A 14,440-nucleotide genomic window follows, 5' to 3' on the forward strand; every position below is an offset into this window, starting at 1 on the left:
GATGTTGTGAGAGAAAGCTTCAGCAGATCTGGGAGCACAAAGATAAGACACTGAGAGGCATCAGGCATTTGAACTCATTTATTTTAGGAACAACAAGACTTAATATATGGTATCAGAAGGTATCTGGAATGTTTCTAATGTCCAGGGGTTCACACAACGACCAAATAAGGTATAGCAGGTCAGACAAAGAATGTTAACCTTAAAGGAAATCTTCTCCTCCACATATAGCCAGAATATTAATTTATGCAGGAATTAAATCTAACAATTAGTTATATTGATTAATAAAAGAAAACTTAGCAGGTATTCAACATTAATATTTTATTCAGCAAACAGCTATTTTTGTAGAAAAACAAAACTACTTGATTATATAGAATTATGTTTGGTCGTAATTTGAAATCAACAAGTTAACTCTTTTATTGAACTCCTCATACACAAGTAATAACATAGAAATACAAAAATGTTTTATTATAGTTTTGAAATGATTACTCATTACTCATACTCAGTGTGTTAATAAACAGTTTCAGTTGAATCACTTTATAACTGTCACCAACTCAGGGCAGATGAACGATGCCACACAAGAACTGACGTGAACTGGAGATTTATTTGGGTGCACAAAAGACAGGCTAGTATCCACAGGCCAATAAATATCCACATGTTAATAGGGTCAGTACAAGAAACAGAGCTACATAACAACAGACAACTAGAACTGACAATGAGTGAGAACAAACACAGGGTATACATTGAATCCAAGGGATTGTGAATCAGGTCCAAGTGTAATCAAAAATGGATTCCGGTGCGGAAACAAAAGTTATGTCTACAGATAATTTTCATGTATTAATTGATTTTTTTTGCAGCTCTACTATGTTGAATTCACAAGTAGTAACTTTAGTGCCACTTTAACATTGTGCCAAGTATTTTGTTTACAAATACAAAAAGAAAAGTCCTTTTGCTGTCTTGGTGTAAAAATAATTGTAGGTTAGTAATTATTAAAACGATTAAACATGTAAATTACTTTGATAGTTATAATGCATCAATCAATTGAGATCTTCCCAAACCTCATTGTTTTAAAAACTCTTTGCAACAATAATCCCAACTGCCATCAGTGGTTTCGCACCACAGGTAATTTTTGTAATGGTAACCACATGGGGAATCAGGCTTGCAGGTTTTTTCACTGATAGTGGAGAAGTAGGTGTCAGAAGTACAACAATAGTTCCAGCTGTTATCATGATCTGTGTAGCACCATTGGTAGCGTTTATTGTACTTTGCACAGGCGTGGTTCCTGCGGCAATACTTTCCATCTCTACCCCTACTTCCCCAGAGCGGAGGGCTGCAGTATGCCTGGGACTTGTCTTCTGTGTAACACCAGTAGTAGTCTTGTCCATATGTGGCACAGGGATGATCAACTCGACATCTCTGTCCTGCAGTGGCGATTAGAGAGTACTGAGGTGAACACTGTATCTGTGTCCCACCTGAGTAACACAGGTAGTCATTAAGACTATCCTGATACAGGCAGGGTGTAGAGCAGCAAGGCTTGTTTTGTCCTCCTTCTGTGGAGCATGTACATCTGTAACTATTATCTGTATAGCTGATGCATGGTGAGCCGTCAGCTGCGGTCTTCTTATCAAAAGATTTCTCCGGGACCAGCTGACATTCAACAGATTCCGACCCCTCAGACACCTGCCTTTTCCAGAGATCATGACATTTATCAGACCTGCGACTTTTTTTGTCATCAGATATAACACAAGCAGTCTTAATCTTTCTTTTGTTCCTTTCAGTTGATTTGAAATAAGAGCTCAAGCTCTCATAGGTAAGTGTTGCTGTCAGTTGAGTAATTTGAGGCATTGATGTCGAAGGACTGTTATTGTCACTACTGATGATGTTTTGGAGTGCAAACAAGTTGTTCTGAGCATCTTCAGACATTTGAAGTCTTTGGTCCTCTGGTAATTTAATTCTTTTAAGGAATTCTTGAATAGCATTGTCGGATGCTGGCTTGTCACTAAAACAATTATCATGAAAAATCTGAACTGATGGAGTTGATTGTTCATATAGTTCATCAAGCTTCTTATTCATTTCTGAAACACTCATTAACTTTATGTTAAATTCAGGCTTGTTAATTCCTAGAAAGCCAAAGGGAAAAAACTTTGTTACGTTATCTTTGTGGTTATAACAGACAGCTGTCCAGATATGAGATGGAACTGTGACCCTTTTTTCACTTTGTGGTATTTTGTCATTACCAGGCACAGTACCTGTGATAATGTATACTTCAGCATCATCAATATCATTAAAAAATGCATCTAAAAAGCTTTTCAAATAACCCTCCCAGATCTTCCACTGAATGCGGTTGAAGCAAGCATCCATAGGTGCAACATTGGTCAGTGTATAGGTCACACTACGTTCGGGTCTGCATCTGTAACTGTTGGGGTACAGATGCCCACGATCATATCCTGTGTTTTCATAGTCATTAAAGACGGCTTGACTATTTTTTAACTTATTTAAATCTTCTTCATATTCATTCTGGGGCATCATGTGATCAGTTTCACTGTCTTCAGAAACAACCTGCCGAAGAAACACACACACAAAACCGACATTTTCATTATTTTATTGTCAAATTGCTCTATTAGAAAGATCAATTAAGTTCCATGAATTTATCCATAGATCTAATATGTTTAAAATAGGGCTGGGCACCAGAATATGTCATCACCTTAATGCATAATAAATTAACGCCGTCAATTATTTTGTCGTGCATTCACGCAGTTTTTTTAAGTATTTTATTTCGAAAGTGCCTTGCTCACTGGCTCTGAAACGTAAAGACAAACCATAGGTCACAGAAGTGGTGGGATGTTGATTGGTACTGGCTTGCGAATGGCATCACTCCGCGTCTCAACCAATAAGAGGATTTGGGGTTGGCCCAAGACTGCTGAAGTGCGCACAAGAACCAGTAACACCAGAACTGAATGGAAGGGACCAAACTCTTATATGGAGAGTTTTAAACTGTAAAATTAGTTTTAAATCTCTTTCTAACGGCGGAGTTAAAACCACTCTATTCCGTCTCCTCTCCTTCAGCCATGCGCTTATCTATCATTGCCCTCACTGCATAAAGATGTAATATGCTTGGGTGTAAGAGGCTTATTTAATGCCATTAATGATAAAGCAGAAGGAAATAGCCTGAAGAAAACACACTCCCTCTTCTAAGGTATAAAACAGCAATAGTAACAAGTTGTGTTGCATGTATTGTGTGCAGTGTGAGGCTGATGCAGAAAACATGTTTAAACGTGTGTCTACAGAGTCAGATCACAAACTACTAAACTGCATTCTTTCAAATATCTTTCATGATGTGTTCATCAGTTTAAAAACATTTATACACTTTGGTATAACTCAAAGGTGAGTAAATGATGACCGAATTGTCATTTTTGGCTTAACTATCACTTTTATGGGGCAGCAGCATAATACAGAGAAATAATCTATGTTTATATGTTCATCAAACCAAAATGACTGGCCCCAAACACTCACTTATATTAAAGGAATTGTGTTCTCCTAAAATGAATGGTTAACATAAAGAAAAATGTAGTTGTGCAAATTTTTAATTGTTTAAAGATGTGCTGTAAATACACATTCAATTTCATTGCACTGGCTGCCTATTAAGTTCCGAAAAGACTTAAAACTCCTGCTAATAACTCAAAAAGCATTGAATTGTCTAGCTCCTCGGTAGCTCTGTGAAATATTGTCAGATTTACAATCTATTGCGAACACTGCGGTCGAAAAACTCTGGTCTGTTAATAGTTCCCAGATTATCAAAATCATCTAAGGGTAGTCGATCCATTTCATACTTGGAACCTAAACTTTGGAATAGTCATGAGCAGTTAAGGCTGCAATATAGTTAGTTTTCTCCGGATGCTATTTACAGTCCAGCCTGACGATCGTGATGATGGGAAGTCCACTTAATGACAACAACAGCCACAACCTACAGTCATCCAGAACCAGAATAATAAAGGACAGACCTAAATATCTCTTTTATTAATCCTCAGTAGATCTTTCCTCTTCACTTACCAGCCTACCAAACTATTTCCGTTTAATCTCACAAGTTACTGTAATCATTCTCTCTAGTTGTATCAGTGCTGTTTTAATATGGCAGAGGAGAAACGGCTCTGACGGTTGAGTCTGGCCTCTTCCAAGGGGTTTTATCTACACTTTCACTTACCATACACAAATCTATAGTGGAGTTTTGGTTACTTACCACTCACTGGGAGATTGCTGAGTTTGTTTAGATTATCCATAAATATAAACAACTCGCATTTAACAACACACATGCACGCTAACAAATTTGAACTTGATCTCCACGTTTTTCTATTATTACAATTTGTTCTGGTAAATTGAAATTCAAGCCTCCCAGTCCTGATAACAGTATTTAAAATAATAATATACCTAAATTAAATATACTTTGATTATCACCCCTGGTCCTGTTTTCCCCATATTACACCAGGATATTCTTTTCCCACGCTCCCTGACGAGTCCACCAGTCCCTCATAGACCTAAATCGACTGACATCAGTGTAGATTGTAAAGAGAAAAATTTGCAATGACACCATGTATTTTAATACTGTATATACTCTTAATTTTCCTACAGTATTATCATTTTTTATGTGTGTAAAGCTGCTTTGCAACAATGAAAATTGTAAAAAGCGCCATATAAATAAAATTGAATAAATACAGTACACTTAAAAGAGAGTTTTTATGTATAAGCAATACCATCAATAATCACTAGAACTTGTTTTTCTATATCAAACTGGACTGCGATCAAACAGTCATGCGATAAATGCGATCTAAATAAATAGTGTTGTCCAGCACTAATTTAAATACAGTATTTCTCTTCAGTGATGAAGAAATTAATTAAAACAATAATAATTCTGCCCCATTTTCTGACAAAACACAAAGCCTAAAATGATAATGGAATATTTTGATACTACATGACACTTACCTGTGGCTCTATGCACCATGGTTTTTTTTTTTCTTGCGAAGTACTTTTGCAATTAGGTTCAAACTTGTATGCACTGTACAGAGGAATTTTATGAAAAGCAGAATAGAGTGTAGCGTAAGAAAATATATCGTACTTCCACATCTGACAGATTTTCTTGATATTCTGATCCATCCCTTTTGGTTCTATGCCTTCGTAGAAAAATTCACTACAATCTTGGAAGCTGTCGACCACTTTCGCCTGAGCATTAGAAGTGCTCAGCGCGAGACATGTGAACAAAAACAGAAGAAACATTTTTTGCTGTGTGTCTCCTATTACAGAGCATTATCAATGTCAAGTCTGCTTTTAATACACAGAATTTATTTTGGGGAGGGGGGCTTGGGTGTGACTTTAGACAAATGAGGAACAAATATGGGACCAGATGTGTATTTATGGAACTGCCAAGAACTTTAATAGCCTGATCTGGTTCAAATCTAAAATAATTTCTTCACAGTAGTTACACACTGTTCAGAATACAAAATGTTCAAAAGTAACACTGCTGGAGTTTGGCAGGTCATGAGAAATTAAGTAATTTGTAATTCATGAAGTTATGTTTGATCGTTAGTGATAAATATGTAACGGGGTATTTAGACCCGTCTAGTAAGGGCTGCCCTGGAAGACTGAGTAATCTCGTACCTTATTGATCTTAGTCCCCACTCTTAGTGCTTTTACTCTCTTTACACTTATGCATGTACCGTTATATCCTACCTTATTGATACATATCACTACGGACTGGCAAGGGCAGGCTTCAGTTAGAGTAATGTCACGAAATGACTTCCTGAAGTAGCAGTGTTGGGCCAGATGAGATGTTTAGAAGGATTTCTTAAACCATTAAATATTTAAAAGGATTTAAGAAATGAGTTGAGAGACGTCTGTATACGTGCGTAAACTCTGTATCCGTGATGGAGGAAACGAGACGTTATGTCGAACCGACAGATGGGGTTTGATCTTGAGAACCAATTACTTCCGATGTACCTTTAAAAGGCCAATCAAATTGGCGAATGGCGTGGCATGCCAGTCTCCGTCCCGTACATACGGGTATAAAAGGAAGATAGCGTGCCCATTCATTCACCTTTTGGGCTGAGGAACCTGACAAGTAACTCCCGGTCGCTGCAGCGGGCGAAGCATAGTGGTATAAAGGACACAACGTCTCGTTCCCTCCATCAGGGAACCGAAGTTACATACGTAACCAAGACGTTCCCTTTCTACAGACAGATGGGGTTCCTATACAAAACGCCACTGCGCTTCACCGCATCATGACCTTCAGCGATGCAACCCTGACCAGCCTGGGCAAGTAACAGGTGAACGCTGCAAATCATGAATAAGGGCGAGAGCTCTTATCATCAGCTGTCACAGGTGGAGGCCTTGCTACTCTAGATGCGAGATGGCCACCTGGCGCTTGAGGGACACTGGAACCTCGAAGGAGGAAAATGCGCTACGGAGGCCACATATTCTACCTTATGGAGGTGATATGTGGAATTTACCTACATGGTCTCAACTCCTGGGAGACTAGTGCGGGGCACCAACCAGGGGGCACAGAAAGGTGGAGTACACCAGCGGGAAACCAAGAGTGAGGAAAACATCAGATGGGACGACCCAATGGGTAGTCACTATGTGTGGAACATCAACTCCACACTATGTGTGGAACATTACCAAACAGTCCACCCTGAGCGACAGGCACATCGAGAAAGCACACTTTCTGAGCGTCTCACATCTAATAGGCGTCTCTCTTAGATCACCGGAGTGGACATTGGCCAACCCAGCGTTCACTGTCACCTATTCGGCCGAAGTGTGAAGTATGGTGGTTTTCTATTATAGTATTAAGTTTTCTTATATAAAATAATAAATTTAGTTAGTTAAACGTTTCATGTATTCTTATGAAACAATTTTGGGCCTCATGTGAAGTTTGAGCTCTTGAACACCTGCATGAACAACAAGCATCTTATCTTAGCTGCACACACTCCACAAATAGGTTTTAATAAGGAAGCTTGGTTTGTCGCATAGAGTCAAGGACGCTGGTATCTCTAAACAGTGAGCTCATTTTAACAAAGTAATGTTATGAGTCTGAACACTTGAACATCTGCAACCACACCAAATATCTTTTAACACTAAGACGTACACCCCACACACTTTTGTAGAGAAGTTTAATTAAATCGCATACAAACAAGGACACTGGGTAGCTCATTATCGCTAAACCATGAGCTCATCTTGAGCTCTTGGTTTAACGGTCCAAGGCTCTGGCGGCGGATAACGCTCATAGAGTCCCCATATCACCACCGCTGCAGACGGCTCAGAAAGCCGCCTCGAAGCAGGAAGCAGGCTATGTTGTGGCCAAGTTGTGGCTGTGTCCTCCGGGACCGTGAACGCAACACCTCGTGAGCACGAACGCTACATCAACATTCTGGAACCCAGACATGAGATGCAGGTATCGCGCCTATCAGGCTCGAGTTTGGTGAGTGTATTGTGGTATGAAAGGTCCGTGGCTCTGGTGGCGGATAATGCTCATAGTCCCCACATCACCATCGCTGCTCGCCACTGCGGACAGCTCTGCTTCGCAGAGGGTATTGTGTATAATTTTGATCATATCCTCTATACTATGGGGACTGGTATTAACCCCGGTTATGAAGAAGTATTCATAGGAATGTTTGTAACATAGTTGTATTAGTAGATCAGAAATCATATTAACTTAGATGAGTATTAGAATCAAGATTGTTTGAATGATAGAATCAATATACTTATGCATGATGGAAATTATAGAATCAACATATTTATGCATGATAGAATCAATATATGTGAATTTATGCAGTAATTGCTTTCATAAAACATTTTAATCAATTTCAGCAATACAAAATCCAGTAATGTGTTAAAGGCCTGACCCAATTAAGTCAAACTTATGATGCATTATAGCACAACTTATTTTTAAAAAAATGAGTCAAGATTGAAATTCCACCATTAGACCACAGACCTTGATGCCTAGAAATAATGGACAGTTGGATAATAAAAAATAAGAGATAGCGGGAATTTACGTGATTGGTTTCGAAAGGAAAAAAAGTTTGCCTTTGAAAAGTTTCACTATAACTAGAGGCTGGAAAACACCAAGTTTTCAGATGCTTTTGGGAAACATCTCACTTTGTTTGACTTGAACAAATAAAGCAAAATCTTTAACACCTGGACCTTCTTTGTCTGAGCAATTTTTTGAACAAGATCAGCATTTTTTCCTCATCAAGGGTTGCTCTCCTCTAGCACAGTGGTAAGAGAATTGCAAGATCGTGGGTTGGATCCCAGTGGATTGCACATACCTATGTATAAATGTATAGGACATTGCAATGTAAGTTGCTTTGGATATAAGCGTCTGCCAAATGCATAAATGTAAAATGATGTAGGCGATGTTGTGGCTGCTTCCCGCAGATAACAGCCAGCCGTGACCGCAACACCCTCGAGGACAAGTCCATCGCATCCAAGGTTACAGCAGCAAGACGTGTCAGGGATACGCCCACGCTGTAGGACATTTTCAGCTCTTTTAGGAAAATTTGCTCTTTAAGACACCTATGTCTTCCACCGAAATGCCCGAGGGGAATCATTTGCAGGAGGCACGAGTCCCCTGATCTGCGTTGTATGGTCCAGTAGGATGAATCGGAGTGATAAATGTTCAGCATATAGCAAATGCTTTGCAGGTTCCGAAGAAAAAAAGGTGAATGAATGGCCAAGCCATTCGACAATTTCATTGGCCTTTTAAAAATACAATCAGAAGTGATAGGTTCTCAATATCAAACCCCATTGGTCTCTCGACACTATGTCGAGAGACCGACAGAAAGGGAACACGCATTCATCAAGAATCAGCATATTAAACTCAACAATGGTGTGAGTCAACAAACGAAAGCTTTGTGCTGTAATGCATGCTAGGTAACATCATAGTAAAAAACTCATTCATGACTCATTCATGAGCTTCTCAGTTGATTTATACCAGGGCTTCTCAAAGTCTACTTTCAAAGGTCCAAATCTGAATTCACGAGAATGTCAAAGGTCCGGACAATTGGTTGTTTCAAAATTAGTTTTTAATACACATCCTTATTACTTTTTATAATGAATTAACATTACTTTTTTGAAAACAATAAAGAGTATTTTGCATTTAAAATACATTTACAACAAATCCAAAAGTGGCAAAAAAAAAGCAATTGACATCGCACTATAGCGAGAGCGATTCAAAAGCATACAGAGCAGGCGGGTCTAGTCTCTCTCTCTCGCAGTCATGTGATGTCATGCATCATGGTCTTAGCGAAGCGGCGCCACAAGTCAAACAAGCAGGTCCGGAATTAATTCCCTCCGGATCCGGACCAGAGTCCGGACTTTAAGTAGCCTTGATTTATACCATTATTGAGATACATACACTGATTATTGATGTAGTTGTGTGTAAATAAGGGTATTGTCATTTAGAAGACCTTAATACTATCTGATATCACTCTCTACTATCAAACTGTAACGAGATTCAAGGCTAGGAAGGAAGGAGGCGGGAACCGGAAGACATTTAAACATTTAATCAAATGATAACACAAGTAAAAAGACAGCCAGCCGCCCCTCACGGTCGACGGCCGGCGAATAAAACATAAATACAAATACAAACGATAACCACGTTCGGGCCCTGTCCTCTCTCTTCGAAGGTCCGGTCGCTCGTTCTCTTATATGCTCCCGATCTCCAACGTGATTCAAGACCAGAGCGCGCACAGCTGGCGCTCAGTAACAATTACTCACCGATCTCGAACCCCGGTCTCGCCCCGCCTACTCCACTACAAAGACATTTAACAGTATAACACTATTGTCATCAACATTTACCCATTATAATACTGCTATCAAAGACTCCTTTGGCATTACTCAATTTAATAAATGTGCTCTATACAGTTACAGCAGCCAGAAGTAGAGAAGAAGCAACACTGATCAACATAATGTTGACTTCAAATGACAAACCAGCAACATCTAACCACTAAGCTCACAGTACAATGGTTAGATCACAGTTTGAGCACAAAGTGAGAAAGATTTTACATGAACAGAAGTTATTGGCATACGTATCCGTTGGTGCATTTGAGCGCGGGCCTGCAAGGCAAAACCCAGGTTATTCTGCAGGTTCTGCAATGGATCTTGTTGTGAAATAAACCGATACATAAAAACAAAACTAGCTATGACCCGCTTGCTTAGTGTCACAATGAGCGAAGGTTTTACCTTTATTGATAAATAACTAATTTCATTTACACAAGCAAATAACATACGATATTGACATTTTTTAAAATAAGTTTTGAGTTATTTCCTTATAAAAGTAAGATCCAACATTTGTTTTTACTCAATTGATTTAAAAGTTAGTTATAATATCAGTTGTTATTCAAAATACTGATAAGATTATTTATTCAGTATTTATTGTCATCTATAAAAACACCTATGACTGTTTTAAATAAATGCTTTTATATGAGAATGTAAATCGCATGAATCCGTTTTGCGCGAATTATTGGTTACTATGATAATTATTAGGCATAGCAACAACACACTGATTGGCCGAAGTTAACCGCAGAATTTTCAGTCAGAGCAGAGAGCGGGATGTTGGATACGAGCATTTCTCGTTGTGTCTTTTTAAGTTCAAAATAACAGTTTGGATTTGAATTATCAAACTATAATTGTACAACATTTGAAGGTGAGGTTTTAGTTTTATGGTTATAATTAGTTCAATGTTAGACACCTGGTTAAATTCTCTCACTGTCGTGTGCGCCTATGGGCCAAACGGCAGTGTAGAATACCCGGCCTTCTTGGAGACTATGGGAGGGGTGCTGGAAACCGCTCCGACTGGGGACTCCATCGTTCTGCTGGGGGACTTCAACGCCTACGTGGGCAACGACAGTGACACCTGGAGGGGCATGATTGGGAGGAACGGCCCCACCGATCTGAACCCGAGTGGTGTTCTGTTATTGGACTTCTGTGCTAGTTACAGCTTGTCCATAACGAACACCACGTTCAAGCATAAGGGTGTTCATCAGTGCACATGGCACCAGGACACCCTTGGCCGGAGGTCGATGATCGACTTTGTGGTCGTTTCATCTGATCGTACGTCTTGGACACTCGGGTGAAGAGAGGGGCGGAGCTGTCAAGTGATCACCACCTGGTGGTGAGTTGGATCCGATGGTGGGGGAGGAGGCTGGACAGACTAGGCAGACCCAAACATACTGTGAGGGTCTGTTGAGAACGTTTGGCCGAATCCCCTGTCAGTGGAACATTGGACCAGCTCTATACCCTCCCCAGGGAGCTGGAGGGTTCATGGGAGTTTGCCCAATCAATCCACATGTGTTTTTTGGATTTGGAGAAGGCATTTGACTGTGTCCCTCGTGGCATCTTGTGGAGGGTGCTCTGGGAGTATGGGATTCGGGATCCTTTGCTAAGGGCTATCCTGTCCCTGTACGACCGGAGCAGGAGCTTGGTTCGCATTGCCGGCAGTAAGTCAGACTCATCCCCGGTGCATGTTGGACTACGGCAGGGCTGCCCATTGTCGCCGGTTCTGTTCATAATTTTTATGGACAGAATTTCTAGGCGCAGCCAGGGGCCGGAGGGCGTCGGGTTTGGGGACCATACGATTTCATCTCTGCTCTTTGCGGAGCTCAGCGTAGAGCCGCTGCTCCTCCACATCGAGAGGGGCCAGCTGAGGTGGCTCGGGCATCTTTTCCGGATGCCTCCTGGACGCCTTCCCGGGAAGGCGTTCCGGGCATGTCACACCGGGAGGAGACCCAGGGGAAGACCTAGGACACGCTGGAGGGACTATGTCTCCCGGTTGGCCTGGGAACGCCTCGGTGTACCCCCGGAAGAGCTGGAGGAAGTGTCTAGGGAGAGTCAGGGAAGTCTGGGCACCCCTGCTTAGACTGGTGCCCCCGCGACCCGGCCCAGGATAAGCGGAAGAAGATGGATGGATGATTAGTCAACCGGTTAAATTCGAGCGTTCACGTAACGTTAGGCCTACATACAAACCCAATGCTGTCAGATATATTATTTTACACTTTTTAAGCATTCCTGGACTTTTAATAACTTTAAAATTAGGTTAGCGCGGGTGCATAGACAGTAGGGTGATGACTTCAACCATGAACTTCGCTTACTTTAAGGCATTGCAAGCGCTACGAGATTGGCCGAAGTCACTGCCGCCATTACGGAAATTTCCGTCAGAACAGAGAGCGAGACACCAACTACAAGCATCAACTAAGGCATGGCTTTGGCGTCTTTATCATCGGAGGAACTTCTGTCAAAATTAACAGAGGCTGTGCTTGAATTATCAGAGGAAGAGAAGAGAGAATTTAAAGGTGAGTTTTATATTTTATCTTAGCACCTTTTAAGTACGGCGGCAAATACTGTCATGATTCCACTATCATGTCATGTTTATTTGTGTTATTTGAGTGGAGTCATGGCATAACCTATGGTTTTATGTGGGGAAGACATAGTTCTTTCTCGTGTCTCGTCATTGTTCCCTCAACCATCCTCTGCAGCCTCTTCTCCACCACCGACTGGTCTCCGGGGCAAGCGGGGAAGGAGAACGTCTTCGGGGTCTTCCTCGGAGGCCTCCAACCCGGATCCAGCAGAGCCCTTCACCTCCTTCCTTCAGCTGACCACCAGACGGGTAGCTCGGCTGAAAAAGAAGAGGCAGCGGAGGGCAGCTGGGAACCAGGTGGTCCCGAGTCCGGTGGTCCCGAGTCCGGTGGTCCCGAGTCTGGTGGTCCCGAGTCCGGTGGTCCCAAGTCCGGTGGTCCCAAGTCTGGTGGTCCCGAGTCCGGTGGTCCCGAGTCCGGTCCAGCAACTATGTACTATGTAAAGTAACTATGTTTTCAACATAGACACATTGTTGATACTGTGAGGAAAAGTGTTGCTTCCACATTTGTTTGATTCTCATTTTCATGCTTTTCAAGTGATTCATATGACAAGGACTGGTTTTGTATGATGCTAGGATATGAATTGGACTACACAGCACTTGACCACTATATTGTTGATGATGTTTTTTGTATGTAGGAGCTAGATATTTGTAGTTACTTAACAGGTTTTTGTAGAATTGTTACAATGTTTTTTGGATGTTTTTGAGTCATACCATTATTTCTAATACAAACGAATTCGGTGTAACACTTTATAATAACTGCACGCTATGAATCATTAGTTAGCAGTTTATAAATACAGCTATAAATGCTTTGTTCTTGATTTATAAGCATGTATATAATATGCTTAATAATCAAATTTTCATACTTTATTAAGGATGAATTCATCATTTCTAAATTAAGGATTACATTACTTACAAACCAGTTAGTTAGGAGTTGTCAGTGGTTCATGAGATCATTTAGAAAGTGTAAGTAAATGATTAATAAACTCTTTGAATGCACATTTATACATCTTATTATTCTGACATATAGTAACAGTCACGTAATTTGATAATAAATGCTTTTTAACACACATTCCTGCTGTAATTCACGATTAAATAAGGCAGTTTACTAAAAACATTTACTAGTTGTTAGATAACTATTTTTTGTGAGCTCATCTAAAGTGAGGACTATGTATGCCTTGTAAAGCATTTACAAATGAGAGTTGCATATCACTTCACGGTTATATTTTTTCTGGAGGTGTGCAGGAATTCATTTTTTTTCAGAAGTTTATTTTTCATTTTATATCAATTCATTTAATGTTAATTTATATGTTCGGTTGTACAATTTTAATTTTGCAGAGGTTTATTTTTTTATTTTATATTAAATCGTTTTATATTCATTAATATGTAAAGTTGTACAGTTTAATTTATTTTGCATCTTGAAATAAATATTTCTTTGTTCTGTATCCCTCTGTGTTGTGTTTTTCCTATTTCTGTTTAGAAGATAACTGAGCCTTTAACTCTCATTTGTAAATGCTTTACAAGGCATACATAGTCCTCACTTTAGTCCTCATAAATGATTAATTAACTATGTACCGATGCTTAACTAATGATTCATAGCGTGCAGATATTATAAAGTGTTACCGAAATAATTTATGCTTTAAAATGTTAATGTTACAATTGTAATGTTGATGGTATAGTTCAGGCAATAACGACAATCGTGTCAAGTTGAACCTGTATACATTTCTTTGTTCTGCTGTACTCAAAGGAAGGTATTTGAAAGAATGTGAGTAACCAAACAGATCTCGCCCAGCATTCACAGTGATAGTATATTTTTCTACTATATAGTCCATGGTGGTCGAGACCTGTTTGGTTACCATCATTCTTCCAAATATCTTACTTTGAGTACAGCAGAACAAAGAAATGTAGCTACCATGTAGCTCAGTGGTAAGAGCATGGTCGTGGGTTCGATCCCAGGGGATTCCACATACGACTATATAAAATGTATAGGAAAACGCAATGTAAGTTGCTTTGGATAAACGCGTCTGCCAAATGCGTAAATGTATA

General features: G+C 40.1%; 1 protein-coding gene across 1 annotated transcript; it reads right to left on the minus strand.

The window, feature by feature from the left end:
- Positions 1–1,056: 1,056 nt before the first annotated feature.
- On the minus strand, positions 1,057–4,993 carry LOC130417132 (uncharacterized). The gene is made up of 3 exons (XM_056742437.1): positions 4,975–4,993; positions 2,853–2,950; positions 1,057–2,556 (listed from the first exon to the last, which is right to left on the minus strand). Exons 1-3 carry the CDS (start codon positions 4,991–4,993, stop codon positions 1,057–1,059), a joined length of 1,617 nt encoding a protein of 538 aa, XP_056598415.1.
- Positions 4,994–14,440: the final 9,447 nt, after the last annotated feature.

Source organism: Triplophysa dalaica, unplaced genomic scaffold (assembly GCF_015846415.1).
Source record: "Triplophysa dalaica isolate WHDGS20190420 unplaced genomic scaffold, ASM1584641v1 Contig19, whole genome shotgun sequence".
NCBI classification, from domain to species: Eukaryota; Metazoa; Chordata; class Actinopteri; order Cypriniformes; family Nemacheilidae; genus Triplophysa; species Triplophysa dalaica.

Bases quoted from the DNA above. Each gene is read 5' to 3' on its own strand.
- LOC130417132 (XM_056742437.1), bottom strand. The intron at 2,557-2,852 runs GTACCAATCAAC...TTTCTTCGGCAG, and splicing joins GTGATGCCATTCGCAAGCCA to GTTGTTTCTGAAGACAGTGA.